Below are 15,712 nucleotides of genomic sequence, written 5' to 3'. Positions count from 1 at the left end.
GCCATCGAGTAGAACATTTTGAAAAGTGCAATCGGCACCAAAGCTGGTATCAACAATACAAATTTGAAGTCAAAAACATTCTTTTTAACTCTACTTTGAAGTGAGTTGAGTAAGTTTCCGAGCGTTTCACAACAAAGACACATTACAATATATAGCAAAACGACATTTTGTCCCAGCCCAAACTAATTTCAATATCTCAGTCAGTATTTTAGAGATTTCCATGAAAAATGTTTGTGTAACTTCACTGTGTATCCACTTTTGTAAATAGTAGGCAAGTGCTGCAACCTTTAGGCCTTTAACAACCCAACTTGAGTTTGCTATTAAACACTTAATTGTACTTTTTCTTTACCCATCAACACATCACCGATATGTGACGACAATGGTCTGGGTTTATCCATCCATCCATCCATTTTCTTCCGCTTTATCCGGGGCCGGGTCGCGGGGGCAGCAGTCTCAGCAGAGATGCCCAAACTTCCCGATCCACACACACCTCCTCCAGCTGTTCTGGGGGGACCCCGAGGCGACACCAGGCCAGCTCGGAGACATAGTCCCACCACCGTGTCCTGGGCCTTCCACGAGGCCTTGTCCCACTAGGACATGCCTGGAACACCTCCCGCGGGAGGCGACCAGGAGGCATCCGAAACAGATGCCCGAGCCACCTCAGCTGGCTCCTTTCGACGTGAAGGAGCAGCGACTCTACTCCGAGTTCCTCCCGGGTAACTGAGCTCCTCACCCGATCTCGGAGGGTGCGCCCAGCCACCCTGCGAAGGAAACTCATTTCGGCCGCTTGTATTCGCGATCTTGTCCTTTCGGTCATGACCCAAATCTCATGACCATAGGTCTGGGTTTATACATTTGTCTATTGTGAGTTGTGTTTACGCTGCACGTCAGGGTAAATAGCAGCCTTGTATTCACAACAGAGGCCCCCGTGTGGTGCTACCTTGAGGATGGAGTTGTCCTGTCTGGTGTTTTTGGTGTCGTAACCTTCAAGAAGGCATCTACGGGTCGTGTTTCCTGATCCGGCGAACTCTGCTAAGTTCAGATCTGCAAAACCAAGCTGAGAGAGAAAACACAAGGTTTTACAAACTATGTGGAAAAGAAGATTGAATTAAGGCTAAGCAAATACGTGTCTGTTAGAACGGCATTGATACAGAGGGTTCATGAGCCAAAGTCAACACAGTAAATCATTTCCGATTCTTAAACAAACTAACATTTAGGAATGCAACATGTTTTAAACTACTGACGTGTAATATCTAGGAAATAAATGTAGACTTTTTTGTAGATAAAAGGTAAGGTGGCTTGATTGAAATTTGACATTTCAAAAACTAAACTTGTTTGTAAATGTGCAAATAACAGATTACAAAGCTAGTGTACATAGTAATTTTCTTGTTGATTTTTGTAATTCCACAGCCCGGGGCCCAGAGGGGCTCTTACCTATTTTTCTTACGTAAAACCAGCTGGTGCCTTTTTGGACCGACAGTATTAGTGTGAACTGTGAGTGTGTGCGAGATGAATTGGACAGAGTCTGAACATTGTGACATAATGAGCCCTGCAGGCTGCGGGGCCATCTGTTTGCTGTGGGCTAACCAGACAGTCTGTGAGCACGGCTGCTGCGCGGCCATGGACGGCCTATATAAAGACAATGGCCAAGGCAAGTATGAACCAAAATACCTTCGCATAAGCCTTCCCTCCCTTCAGCTCCTGGAAGAAACAACACACATGACACATTTCCAGATTAATATACCTTGAGCAAAGGTCGATTTATTTACAGAAAAAAAACACATTTTACATTTGAGAAAACCAATCGGTGAAGGGTGGACATGTGGTCTCATGAGATGACACTTGGTAATATTATGTGTAGGGACAAGAAAGTTTGTGCAGGGCTGGGCACCGTTGCGTTTTTTCCCAATACCGTTACTTGGTTTAGGGTCACTGGTTCTTTGTCACTGATTCCTGGACATAGTTCTCCAGAATCGGCTGATATTGAGTGGAATCCATGCGACACTCAACTTTAACAAGAGTCCCAGTCCCAGCACTGGCCACACAGCCCCACAGCATGATGGAACCGCCTCCTTTAATGCTGTTCCTGTACCTCACAGGCATCTAAAGATGTCTATTATTATATTTTTGATACCAGAAATAGCTAAACTTTTATGCCCGATACTATTCAGGTGTCGTTTAACAGTACTCAGCCCTGGTGCAGTGTTTATGGAAATGTGTGCAGTACCGTGTGTCAGGAAAAATCTATTGGAAAAAAAACAACAACAACTTAAAACACTTAAACCACAGAGGACAGAATAACCTTTGGGTGCAAATATTAGTAAGATAATATTTGATTTCAACATGTTTAGCTTAGATCTGGAGACACAGATGGGTCATGTTTAAGAGTTGTTTACTAAACATCCTACATGCTCCATCTTAAAGGCACACTGCGTAACATTGTTGCCAGCAATACAAAACATGCTCCTAATGACCAGCTGGACACAGTGCAGGATGGATTTGTATTTCTATTTTAATCTCATATTTCGCTGCCTTTACTCAACATCTCCACGGAAACGAGCTGGAGAAAATTAAGCTATACTTATGATCAAGGAAGATTATATTGGTATAGATACAGACCTGTATATATTTCTATGATACAGACGGCAGCGTGTAATGCAAGGGGGCGTGGCCTAGCTGAGGGGGAAGAAAACCTCTCACGGGAACCTCTCACGTTTTCTGGCGGACTATGAACATATTTATCACACACCAATAACGTCAAGCCAAAATCGGGCCCTTACGGATGTTTTTTCACAGCAAATTGTTCAGTAGAAGCGAAAAACAACACTTGTTAGCATCGCTTCGCTTACGTTAGCATGTGTTTTTTTTTTATTTATAGGCTGTTGAATCTCTTTGCTCCTCTCCATGTCTCTGCATCTTTATTTAGGAGAAAAATATATTCATAATTCAGCATTTGTTAGAATAATGGTGGAAAAATGGGAGAAAGTTCCCCCCTCTGGCTACTTCAAACATGATATATGGGCATTTGCAAAGATGCCGTCTGTATCTATGAATGGGATAGAGAATGGGTATACAGTATATCATTTTAACTACTTATAAGAGCTCCATCTTTGCTTTGCTGTATTTTGTGCAATGACAGTAAACTATCTATCTTGTTTGGTCATTTTCTAGGTATTTCCCTAAGTTACACAGTGTGGCTTTAAGTGCTCCTTGTCTTTAAATGAAATGTTTTTACCTCCCCTGGTTTCCAGTTTATTTCCACAAACATCACAGTTACACAAAACCTGTGACATTCTACTTTACACACTTGCAATGTTATGAAAACGCACTACGACAGGTTTTTAGAATGGCCTCCAATCAATGGGCTTCAATTGTAAACCTATGCAGAATGAATGAAAACCCGTCCATAGCTAATAGCAGTCATGGTTTACCTTGCGGACAGAGACGCGGCATATGCAGGGGTCCAGCACTCCCGTCCCAGCGTTGGCGCTCATTTTGCAGGGGAAAGAAAAGCGCTTCCTCCAGCGCACACAGTTGGCCTGCACCTGCTCCCTGCCAAACACAGCACACATGTTTCAATTGCAACAGGGTTCCTAATATAAAGCTTCGCCGCATCATCACGGGCTTATCAAAACATCGGGCTGTAAGAGCTGGGCATGCACCATTTGATTTTATCTTTTGAGTTGAAGACGTTTGACCTTTTCTTAATTTTTGTTTTGTTGCCCTAAAGGTAAGGCTTGAAGGAAAGCTAACTGGAGCTAATGCTAGCAGTCGTCAGTTTTCAGATGAATATGTCAAAGGAACAGGTTTAGTAGTTTTTCGGGAAAGCTTGTATCCCGCACGGCTCAGTCGAAGTAATACTAGCCTTGTCATGTATATCTACTCTACCCAGTACACGCTAGGGTTTCTACTTGATAAAGGGCCGCAGTTATTGTGGGTGACGCTCCCATGGATGCGCACGCTGGAATACACATTACTGAAGGAACAACAGAACGGCCTGAAAAGTTTTGTGAGCCGCGATGAGAACAAGGTGGACAAATGCTGACTTTTGGGGGGGTTTATGGAATTATTCAGAGGTGCCAAGGCAAATAATAGAGGAAAGACAAAACATGTACAATAGGCAAGGATGAATAAGAGTGTGTTTGAGAGTGCGCATGGGAGACGACGGATGGAAATTAGCCCAAGGCTACAATCCGGTGTGGTGTGACCCATGCATGTTCATTAACATGCACTGTCCCGACCAAATAAACCAATAAATACATCAATAAATAATTGAATAAGAAGCACCTGAAAGACAAGATATAAAGGTAAGCTACATGCTAATGTTATGCTAACGAAAGCTAGCATAGCACACTATAGCTACACTAGCAGAGCTATTTTACAATTCATTCTCTGAGCGACAAGAAGCCAGTGCAGAGACCAGAGCACTGGACTAACAGCAGCTCGTTTGGAACATAGACTGTAAAAAAAAATAATGGACGTCTTATGCTCACTCCTCCCCGTTTACCAGATTGACCACGGCCGTGGGGCAATTCATGGCGGGTTTACAGGCTCCTCCTCCCCAGCTCTGACGAAGCATGTTCCTAAAAAGGACATACGGCCGGGATTTTCACCGTAGACTCGGCCCTTGTGTGACGTGTAGCTCGCGCTGCTCCAATGCTAACAGTCCAACCCTCATTAAGGACGAGATTTCAAAAATTCATATTACGAAAACCAGCCTGGTTTCATATATTGTTATTAACCCAGCATTATCTCAGGAGGAATATCTAGCCTCGTCTAGTGTTGAAACAATTGAAACCAGGCTTTAAAGTAGTTTTTAACGTGTCTAAAGTCCAATGCTTTTCAATGGGGGCCTGGCGGCGATATGGAGGTACTGCAGCAACAGCGGAGCAATGGCGGCCCCCACGTTTGTGGTCAAAAAGCAGAGCAGCCAGCGGCCATTGGTTTGGAAAGACCAGTGAACAGACCATTACAATAGTCTAACCGACTGGAGACAAACGCATGAATTAATCTCTCCAAATCTGCTTTAGACATTATGTTTTTAATTTTAGCAATGTTTTTGAGGTGGTAATAGGCCACTGATGTAATAGACTTAATATGACTGTTCAAATTCAGGTATGAGTCCGTGATTACTCCTAGATTTCTAACTTCATTTTTTGGTTCTAGTTAAAGAGCCTCAAGACGACGACTACGACTACGACTACGACTACGACTACGACTACTACTACTACTACTACTACTACTACTACTACTACTACTACTACTACTACTACTACTACTACTACTACTACTACTACTACTACTACTACTACTACTACTACTACTACTACTACTACTACTACTATCGACCCATCTAGTGATCATCCCTGCTGAAACTACTTTTCTGAATGCATTGTGGGACATCTTTAGTGCGCCTTTTCTCTATGGACAAACGCGTGACCACTACATAGTGCACTATGTGAACATTCGGACACAAACTAAGAGTGACTTTAGGGAGGGGGAGGGCTTGATTGTTCACTTTTGAAATTTGTCTTTCTCTCTCCTCATTTTGCAATTTTAATCTTATCAATAAAAAAAAAAACTTAACTAATTTAGAGGAACTCTGTCCCCCTCCCAGCAGCAGAGTTAAAAAAGAAGGTCTTCAATTTATAGTAATCCAGTCCAGCTGAAACACTTTGAAAACCTCTACTACAATAGGAACTTCCTGCGCAATTGATCACATGAACAGTTACATCTTGTTTAATTGAATTTAAAGATATATTTCACTATAGATACACAACGCTGCCGAGGATAAACCGATACATTAAAATATCCACATCTTGCTGCGAGGGGCTTATGAATCCACGATTCAGGCCTTTCCGCTCACAGCCTGGGCTTTCGGAGCTCATTTACTCTTAATTAAGTTGCAGATACGACCTCAGTAAGAGATTTAAGGCTTTCTGTGTGACTCATGTGCTGAAAGGCGGCAGCAGTTGGGGTCTGTAGGTCTAACTGGCTGCTGTCTGTAATGAATTGGAGTGCGCAGTGCGTGGTGCGTGGGAGGCATTACGATGGCACAGATGGCCTCCCTTTCACTTTTGCCGGCGTCCTCCTCACTCCTCCCACCTCAGCGCTCGTCTGCCGCTCGGAAAGTACAAGAAAATCAACTGATGCTTCAAATACACAAAGCTTTGTCAAAAAATAATGGGGGGACGATTATATTGAAAGCTTGTACATTTTGAGTTTGACGTATGCGCAACCTCCCCTTGTTGACACTGAAGAGTTGAATACTGAAAGCGTAAATAGTAGCTGCTGGCACTGAAGTTGGTTATTGATAAAAGATTCAAAAAATTTCGTCAATTAGTGGAGTGGATGTTTGATGTCCCTCATTCCATTATATAGTAAAACAAGGGCTCAATGAGTTTTATTCCGATTAAACTTGAAATTAATGCAATCTCACCTAGGGCCCGACCAATATATCGTCCGGCCGATATTTGGGTACTTTACAATATCTGTCACAGTTCAACTCTGACACATTTACAGGCATTTTTACACAGGATTATAGACGAAACATTTTTAAAAAAAAATATCCTTGGTGCATATCAGCATCTACCAACTAAAATCCCCAATAATCTGCATTGGCCTGAGAAAAACCCACATCTCTCCACCTCTATTAGATATATTTCTATGATTCAAGAATCACGTCAAATTGAATTACTTAAAATATCAGCCCCAATAGATCAGTAATCGGCCATGCCAACCCCCCTTCATATCGGTGTCGGACCCCAAAAATCCATATCGGTCGGGCCCTAATCTCAACATCATGCTCCATGATCTCAGGCAGCCCTCACAGTTCTCTGCATGTGGAGCACCTGACCGAGCTTCAGACTTTTTTCTCTGTCCTTGTTGCACCCTCTACTCTGGCCGATCATCCAGGCCAAGCTTAGCCCCATCTCGGGTCAGCACATTACAACAGAAACGCAGGAGCAGCGGAACTTGTTATCCACCGTTTAAAAAGGGGTAAAAACATTTGCACATTGCTCTAAAGCGCTGTATGAGCTCTGTGCACCGCTGCTGTCGCCCGAGTTAGTTGGAAGGGAAGAGGTTGGGAGAGCAAGGAGTAAGGTTAAGGTTACGACTGACGGCTTTAAGTTAAAACCCTGTTACAGAAAATATCAGTTACCAGAGCTTTGAAGGAGACATATCCTCAGCAAAACCTACTTCTTTGAGCTCAAAACCCTTTCTAACGTTGATCCCTCATCACTGGAGCAGTATATACTTCCTTCACACAGTTTTGAGTAATCCACCTCACTTTGGCTGTTTCTTCTTCTACTGATGAAGCGTTCAGATCTGTGCTTCCTGGGTTATATAATATTACGACATAGAAAAATCAAAAACCATCTCCCACATTTTTAAAGCCTTCTCCAGCACATCCCGAAGATTAGGTTAAGCTTAAAGGAATAGGCCACCGTTTTTACATACTGAGATATGTTCTTACCTAACCTTAGTCGAGTTAATATATCCCCGTCTGGTCTTTGTCCGTGCGCTCTGTCAGGCAAACGGAGCACATACGCATAAAGACTTCCCCCGCTCACTTCCGTCAATAACCTTTAGGAGTTACTGCGCGGACGTTTTACTCCTCGTATCATTACGCCTCACAATATAGTCCACCTTTTTATTTGCTTATAAAATCGACATGCTACATTTCTGTGTAAATATACTTCGCATGAAAACACTTCACGTAACTTTATTTAAATAGGGAACACGTGGAAGAGCTTGGTAGCTTCTATCGTGAGCTTTTTTGGAGCTATGTGACATGTGGGAGAGGCTGCGTATGTGCTCCGTTTGCCTGGCAGAGCGCACGGACAAAGACCATACGGGGATATATTAACTCGGCTAAAGTGAGGTAAGAACATATCTCGGTATGTAAAAACGGTGGCCTATTCCTTTAAGTTCTGGACTCTGTGGAGGCCAGTCCATCTCATACTCCCTGAACCACTTTTCACAATGTGAGCTCCATGAACCCTGGCGTTGTCATCTTGGAATATGTCCTTGAAATCCATTGCTGGACTAACCTGGTCATTCAGTTTGTCAGCTGATCTCATTCTTTGGGCACACAGTGTTTCTGAACCTAGACCTGATGGACCACAGCTAGGGCTGCTCGATTATTGAAAAAACAATAATCACGATTATTTTTGTCATAATTGAAATCACGTTAATTCAAACGATTATTTGTTGCCTTTAAAAAAAAGTCTTTATTTTATTTATATATTTATGCTGAATATTTTCTGTTTTCTGGACAGTCATAAAAGTACAAATGATTTCAAGTTTGCCTCGGTTAAGGAGAGGTCTGTGTTTCACACCTGCCCCCTGCTGGCCAGCCCTCACACCTGCGCAAGTAAACTGAGCAGTGCGGCCTGATGACATCATCACACAGCGCTGTTTGTTTTTATGTCAGACAAAAGCATGAGCCATGGCACGTGAAATGCGAAGGGAAAATAATCCCAGCGCCGTGAAATAATGCAAAAAATCAATTATGCTAATTTTGTCATTGTTTTGTGTAATTTCGATTAATTGCACAGCCCTAACCACAGCGACTCCAGATCATACAACAGTATACAACCAAGTGGCGTTTGTTGGTCAGGCAGTGCATCAACACTAAGGCACCAAAAAGAATGTTTTTAAGCCCCGCATGAATAATATGTTAACTTTAAATGAGATAGAAACAAGTCATGGCTGTTGCCCCGATCGTTAGGCTGAGTAGAGGCTGCAGATCTGAGCTTGATGTTATGGAAGGCCCATCCCTTTTGGATAGAAGACAATTACATTACTGAGCAAGACTAATAAAGCATCGGCATTCGATGTAGAGATATATGCAACTCCTCTTCTTCTACCTACTTCAGGTGAATCAGCTACAGCACACTTTGCCTTATGAAATATCCCAAAACGATGATACAGAGGTGATGAAGCCGGTCCAAGGAAAAACCCAGACTCATAAAGCAAGTTCCGCAGTAGACATCATAAGAGTTAGTCAATTCCCTCAGTAACAGAACTATCAAGGCTGCATCTCCCTGACAGGAAAAGGGCCTTGGCTTCTTACAACATGGTCTAATACAAACAGGATGTGAACACAAAGCCTGACTTATATCTTCATTATTGGATCAGATGAGGAGTGAGGGAAGTCGTAACTAACCTCAAAGCCGGCGCTGTTTTTTGGACAGCCTTTGTAGAGTTAGATAAAAAGCTTAATGCAAAAGAGTAAACAGGAGGCCTGTTACATAATCCCAATGAAATTGTGTCACCGTTAACGCAGCGATTTTTTCCCCATTTAGACGGCAAGGAAGGCATGAATTATGAAGTGACAAGACACAGTTCGAATGTGGTTCAAACCTAATCAGAATGCCTTGTATAACACATGTGGATAGCATTTGCGATATGTATGGGAAAAAGTTCTATCTAGGGATGCACCGATCTGATAGTGATATCGGATATCGGAGCTGGCACTGGAAAAGGCATCGGTTCCAAATATTCAAAACTGAAACAATATTTAGATATTTAGTGCAGAAAAGTCCAGTGATCCTCATTTAATGTTAAACGCTACAGAAAACTCATTGGCTTGGGTCATTTAAAATCTATACCCAAAGAGTAAAACAAAGTCTAAACTAGACACTCATTTGCAAAGTAGTTAATAGCCCACGACGTGTAGAACAAACCCTGACAATTTCATTCATTTTGGGCAAACTATTGAGGAGTTTGAGCTTTACAAATAGAAAAAGCCATGATTTTGGGATGACGCCCAAATGATTTCAGAAAATACAAAAGAAACCAACTCCAAACCTCACACACTCACTGGTGGGTACAGCCACAATAATCGTGCCAAGTTTGAAGCAAACCCGAGACGGCCGAGTCTTTCTCCAAAAAAATGTTGATTTGGCATGGAACGACCCTTTCATTTCAGAAGACTTTATTTTTTACACCGAGATAGTTTTGTCATTTGAAGTTACTGCCCAAGTGTTGCTTATAGACCGTGTTGGGAATGTTACTTAAAAAAAAAAGCAATTAACGACAGTTTCTCACTACCTCTCCCAAAAAGTTGCATTACAGTATAAGTAACTAGTCACTGGACAAAGTCATTACTAATTTAATCACCAAAGCTCTCAGAATCAGCGTTTACTTTCAGAGCTCAGGCACCAATACACAACTGTACAGCAGTATAACATCTGACATGACGTCTTTAAGCAGAAGACAATGCATTTAGATCAGAAATACAGCTATCAAAACATATCCAGGCTTATGTCACTATACACTAATCTATAAACTTCACTTCTACCATTACCAGCTTAAAATACATCTAAACGAGTCATCAAATTATTGAAAAATATACCGCTCGTGTGTCAGGCAACATTTGTTCTAGATTTGGGGGAAACAGAACAAGGCTACGCGTGGTCCTTAAACCAATGAACATGTCAGGACAAACTTTCCCCGCCCAAAAACCTCCTCTGATTGGTCCTCTCTGTACTGTCAGTCACTCTGTCAGCCAAATCACCATGACTCTTTGGAAAGAGACGCAGTCCGAGCCTTTCCGTTACTTGGACAGTAACGGGAACGCTGTTCTAAAGCAGGAAATATGAACTCATTTGATTTCTCATTACTGGAAAATTGAACACAGTTACTTACAGTGGGTGGCATAAGTATGGAACCCCCTTTAACTCGGAAAGGTGCTATATAAATAAAGATTACTTACTTACTTTTCCACATTTTGCCATACTATATGGACCATGAACATGAATATATTTAATTGAAATTTTCTGTTAAAGACACACACTGAGTGACACATAATCGTGAAGTGAAATGAAAGTTATACATGATTTAGATTTTTTTTTATAAATAAAAAACTGAAAAGTGAAACTGAAAAGTGGGATGTGCATAAGTACCCTTTCCTTTAAGTGGAACCAATTGCCTTCAGAAGTTCCCTGATGATTTCTGAATGATCACATGTTTACCTAATGATTAAATCGAGTCTACCTGTGTGTAATCTAATGTCAGTTCAAATACAGCTGCTCTGTGATGGTCTCAGAGGTCTGTGAAGAGACTATTGTGGAGCAGAAGCATCATGAAGTTATTGAAAAGTATAAAGCTGGGTTAGGTTATAAAAAGATTTCCAAAGCTTTGAACATCTCTCTGTGTACAGTTAAATACACCATCCAGGAATGGAAAGAGTATGACATCACTCCTTGACCCGACCGTCCTCCTAAACTTACTAACCCAACAAGGACAGCACTGACCACAGCTGTTACCAAGAAGCCTATGATGACCCTGGATGAACTGCAGAGAGCTACAGCTCAGGTGGGGGAAACTGTCCACGGAACAACTATTAGTCGTACGCTGCACAAATATGGCCTTTATGGCAGAGTGGCATTTTTAAAAGAAAACCACAAGAAGTCTTGTTTGTTGTTTGCAGCAAACGAGACTTCATCCAGACACGGCGAGAGAAACATGCAAACTCCACACAGAAAGAGCACTAACCGCTCAGCCCTGTAGTAGTTACAGTAATCGACCCAAAAACAAAACCAGATGCTGTGTTTTGTCTCTCACCGTGCATGTGAAGTGGTTACTTTCACTTTCTAACAGCAGACTTCCTAACCGTGCACCACTGGTTTTGGCGACATTTAACATCCGGCCTTTTCATCAGCCACACAAACGCAAATCATGTTTGCCAAGATCAAACTTTTTCTTTTTTTTTGGTCCTTCTTCCATTGCATTTTGAATTGTTCAAAACACAATTCATTTGATTTGTCAAAGTGGACACACTTGTAGAGATCTGCAAAATGACCATCCTAATACAGAATAAGTTGAACGAGATAACTTAAAATGAAAAAGTTGTGAAAGGTGATTATAAACTCATTCCTGTAGAGAATAGGGATGTTAGAAATGCATTAGTAAAGTTAGGAATGAGCTTGGATCACAACTAACTATTTAAAATGACGGAAAATCAGCTATAGGGCCTTTAAGAATAGACAAAATGGTCTTTCAGTGGGAGCAGAACGTTGTTTTAAGAATCTATCGCTCTAAACAACTATGGGAGTGACAAACATGATGCTGTGGGGCTAATTCAAAATCATAGATGAAGTACTTCCTGTTTATCGGCAGCTTTTTAATATTATTTTCACCTTTCTGCCCCACTATCCAACATTTTAACAACTTATTACCAGGCAATTAAATGGATTTAACTTTCCAAACAAGAGATCATTCTCTCAGTGCGTAGCTGCGGGTCACGGGTCCCATTCTGCCGTCTGATTGGATAATTATCTTGAGACCAAGGGCTGCATGATACGACTGGATGGTTTGGTGAATAATGGGCAAACAGCTGATTTTTCCAGGCGTGAAGAGCTGTTTATTTAAATCACAGATCTTTTACAGCGCAGATCTTTTTTACATGAGCAATGCTCTGTTTGTGAACATTGTTTTGACCCACTCGCCCACCAGAGCCTCGGACGAGACGACACAGCGATCGCTCCTATTCCATGACGGTCTTGAAAATTGCAATAATAACGATATTATTGCGATATTGTTCGGAACTATTTCAGCACAGTATACTGCAGTACATGGCGGCACGGTAACGCAGCGGTTAGCGCTCGTGCTTCACAGCTAGAAGGTCCCGAGTTCAATTCCCACCTGGACGGGGCCTTTCTGTGTAGGTTTCCTCCGGGTACTCCGGTTTCCTCTACCACTAAAAACATGTACAATAGGTTACTCCTCCAGCCAGGGGATTCTGACCATCAACCTGGCTTCACATAAGGATATGGGTCCCCGAGCGTTATATAATGACCTTATTTAAACAAAAATCATTTGTTTCGCTCATTAATCCTTTTTTGCATCAAATCGTGTCTTTTGTACATTCTTGAGCAACCACGTGGTGTTTTTAGGCTGTTTGCAAACCATGTGTAAAGCTCATGGCCATACCGCCTTTGCTCTGCCCCATCCCGTCAGACCTGGGAAACTCAGCAGGAAGGGCCTGGTCAGTACTTGGATGGGAGACCGTTTGGGAACACCAGGAAGCCTAGCGAATGTAGTGAGTGAGTGGTTAGTGGTGGTCGGAGGGGCCGATGGCGCAGACTGGCTGCATCGCTTCCGTCAGTCTACCCCAGGGCAGCTGTGGCTACAATAGCAGCTTACCACCACCAAGTATGGAGTGAATGAATAATGCCAACCAAACACAAACACAAACACAAACACAAACACACAAACACAGTAAAACAGAAACAACATCAGGACAGATGTTGTTTTTGTGATGTAGGGTAGATGAAATGTCAGTAAAAGCAGTATTTGCTTCTAACATGTTTATCGCGGTACTTCTGGGGACATGTTAAGGTCATGTTTCTGGATCATCAATCATCTCTGCACACCACGGAGCCTTTCCTTAGCTATTGTTGAACTGCAGGCGTCACGGTCGTCATTAAAGACACTAGAAGCTGAAAAACACTAGGGGATGTCGCCCTGCACACAGACTGTAGTGACATTATCATCGCTTTGAACGGAACACAGATTTTACGCGCGGACTCTATGGCTGTTCAGACGATTCCAACAGAAAGTGCACGGATATGATTGATCCAAACATAACATGAGCTAATAGAAACGTTTGTGAAATCAGCCTGTTAGCCTGAAAGCAGCTAACCTCAGCCCACACATGAAACCGAGGGCAGCTGTTGAATCGCAGCGGTGTTCAGGAAAAGGTTTGGTTCTTACCGAGAGGACTCCTCCGAGAAGCCGCCGTCCAGCAGCCGGACTTTGCAGAAGAGCACTCCGTTGACAAAGGGCACAGACGACAGCTCGTCCAGCTCAAAGTCCACCTTGAATTTGAATTTCTTCTTTTTCATCATCATTAGATCCATGCACCGCTCAGATGTGGGCAGGAGACGCGGCGCGCGGGGGCATCGTTCCGGACAGGTGTGAAAGACACGGGAGACGGAAGAAGCAGCGATGGAGAGGAGACACCAAACTGAAAATGACAACAGACACTGTGACCAAAGCCAGAACAGTGCACCGTGGAGCCACTTCCTGTTCAGGGCTTTCACAATAAAGCAAAACGCGACACGAGCGACACTTTTTGCGCCTTTTTTCAAGTGGCCAGGGTTAGAGGCGGGCACTCTTCTCCGCGCACAAACATGAAACCTTTTCATAGGTGTAAGGCGCAAGTGACAGCCCCAACACATGGCACAGCGACGTGTGTGTTTATGCTGCAATAGAGCTCAACAGTCCCGTCCACTTCCGGTCCTTTGGTGGGTGCCGGAAGTTAAAATCCCATTTTGCATGGATCTATTTCCTTTATTTTTTTTTTTTTTTTTTTTTTTTACTTTTCAGTTTCTAAAGCTTTAGATACATATTCATTTAAGCCTTGCCTTTGTATGAATGTGGTGGCTGGTTGGTGGTGGTCAGATGGTGCAGATTGGCAGCCTCTCTTCCGTCAGCCTACCCCAGGGCAGCTGTGAATGAATGATGCAATGTACAGCCCCTGCAGATGATAAGGTCACCTATATATTTTAAAAGTATAGACATCACTTTGAAACTCTGGTAGATTATGACCGTAAAGAAGAAAATATACTAACTCTTCTTTTATTTGTTTTTATATGAAAACCAGCCATAAAAATGATCCAAACTGCTCCAGATTTCAGCAACTAAATCTGAATATCTGAGCACCCGATTGATCCTGGGGCTCTGTTGTCGGGAGCTTCATGCCCCTGATAGGGTCTCCTATGGCAAACAGTTCTCAGGTTACGGTTCAGACAAAGAGCGGTTCAGAAGCCTCTTATGAGAGACCAACAGGCCAGTTTAATCGTGAGGCCGTCCTTCTGTGGACCCACCACCTGCAGGAGGAGCCATAAGGGGCTGGTGATTTGGGCAACTCCAACAGCGGCCCCAACGTCCTGGCAACAGAAAAGTGGAAGAAAATGGATGGATGGACGCTTGGAACAAGGAACCCCCAGCAGCAGCTGATCAGCAGATCTCTATTTTAAGAAAAGCAAACCTGCCCAATATCTGAAAATGTCAAATAAAAGTTGTGCCTGCAATGTCTCCCCTGCAGAAATATAGACCGAAGGTGCACTGTGGTCTCAGAATCATGATGGTCATAAAGAGACCCTAAGGCAGGGGCGGGCAATTGATTTCTACAAGGGGCTACATGAGTTCCCTGAAGCACCAAATTATATCTGGAACTTGCTTGATGGTAATTGTACGTTTTTAAAACACAAGACAAAATGATGTAAAGTGATTGTGAAGTTTACAAAAGGGCAGATATCAATGTCCTGTTTACCTCGAGGAGATTCAGTATCATTTGTTTGGCAGCATGATAAATATGCAATAATCTGGGGATACTTTATCGAACATATCAAACAGAAGAAGACTCCACCTGCACACTCAAAGGACTGAAGAACGTTTGCTTTTACACTGACTATTTGACATAGTAGCATATGAACTGTTGTTAAGAAATATTAGCAATATGGCACTTGTGGTATTCGTGTTCTGTATCATTTAGATGAAAAATTGAATAAATAAAATGTGTAAAAAAAATAAGAAAAAAGGCAGATATCAAGATTACTGTCTGTTAAAAATATACATGAGCGTCTGATACACCGCTTTGCAATTTGGAAAATGGAAAATGGCAAAACAATTCTGTAAATTGTGGGAAAAGAGTCAAGGACCGGACAAAATTCCTTGGGGACCAGATGTGGCCCGC

General features: G+C 42.5%; 2 protein-coding genes across 2 annotated transcripts in view; both read right to left on the bottom strand.

Moving 5' to 3' along the window:
- fam102bb (family with sequence similarity 102 member Bb) overlaps positions 1-13,964 on the bottom strand; it is a 30,762-nt gene extending 16,798 nt beyond the window's left edge. Inside the window, exons 1-4 of the mRNA XM_079575654.1 lie at positions 13,726-13,964; positions 3,432-3,552; positions 1,672-1,701; positions 941-1,057 (exon numbers count right to left, since the gene is read on the bottom strand). Of these exons, the coding sequence (XP_079431780.1) occupies positions 941-1,057; positions 1,672-1,701; positions 3,432-3,552; positions 13,726-13,871 (414 nt within the window). The 5' untranslated portion in view covers positions 13,872-13,964. The remainder of the gene's footprint in view (positions 1-940; positions 1,058-1,671; positions 1,702-3,431; positions 3,553-13,725) is intronic.
- The window catches only part of LOC306977348 (E3 ubiquitin-protein ligase RNF14-like), a 324,872-nt gene that overhangs the window by 37,579 nt on the left and 271,581 nt on the right, over positions 1-15,712 (bottom strand). The gene's annotated exons all lie outside the window — the stretch shown is intronic.

This window comes from Gobius niger (assembly GCF_951799975.1).
Source record: "Gobius niger genome assembly, chromosome: 17".
In the NCBI taxonomy this organism is placed as follows: Eukaryota; Metazoa; Chordata; class Actinopteri; order Gobiiformes; family Gobiidae; genus Gobius; species Gobius niger.
This window is presented reverse-complemented; position numbering and strand designations above follow the sequence as displayed.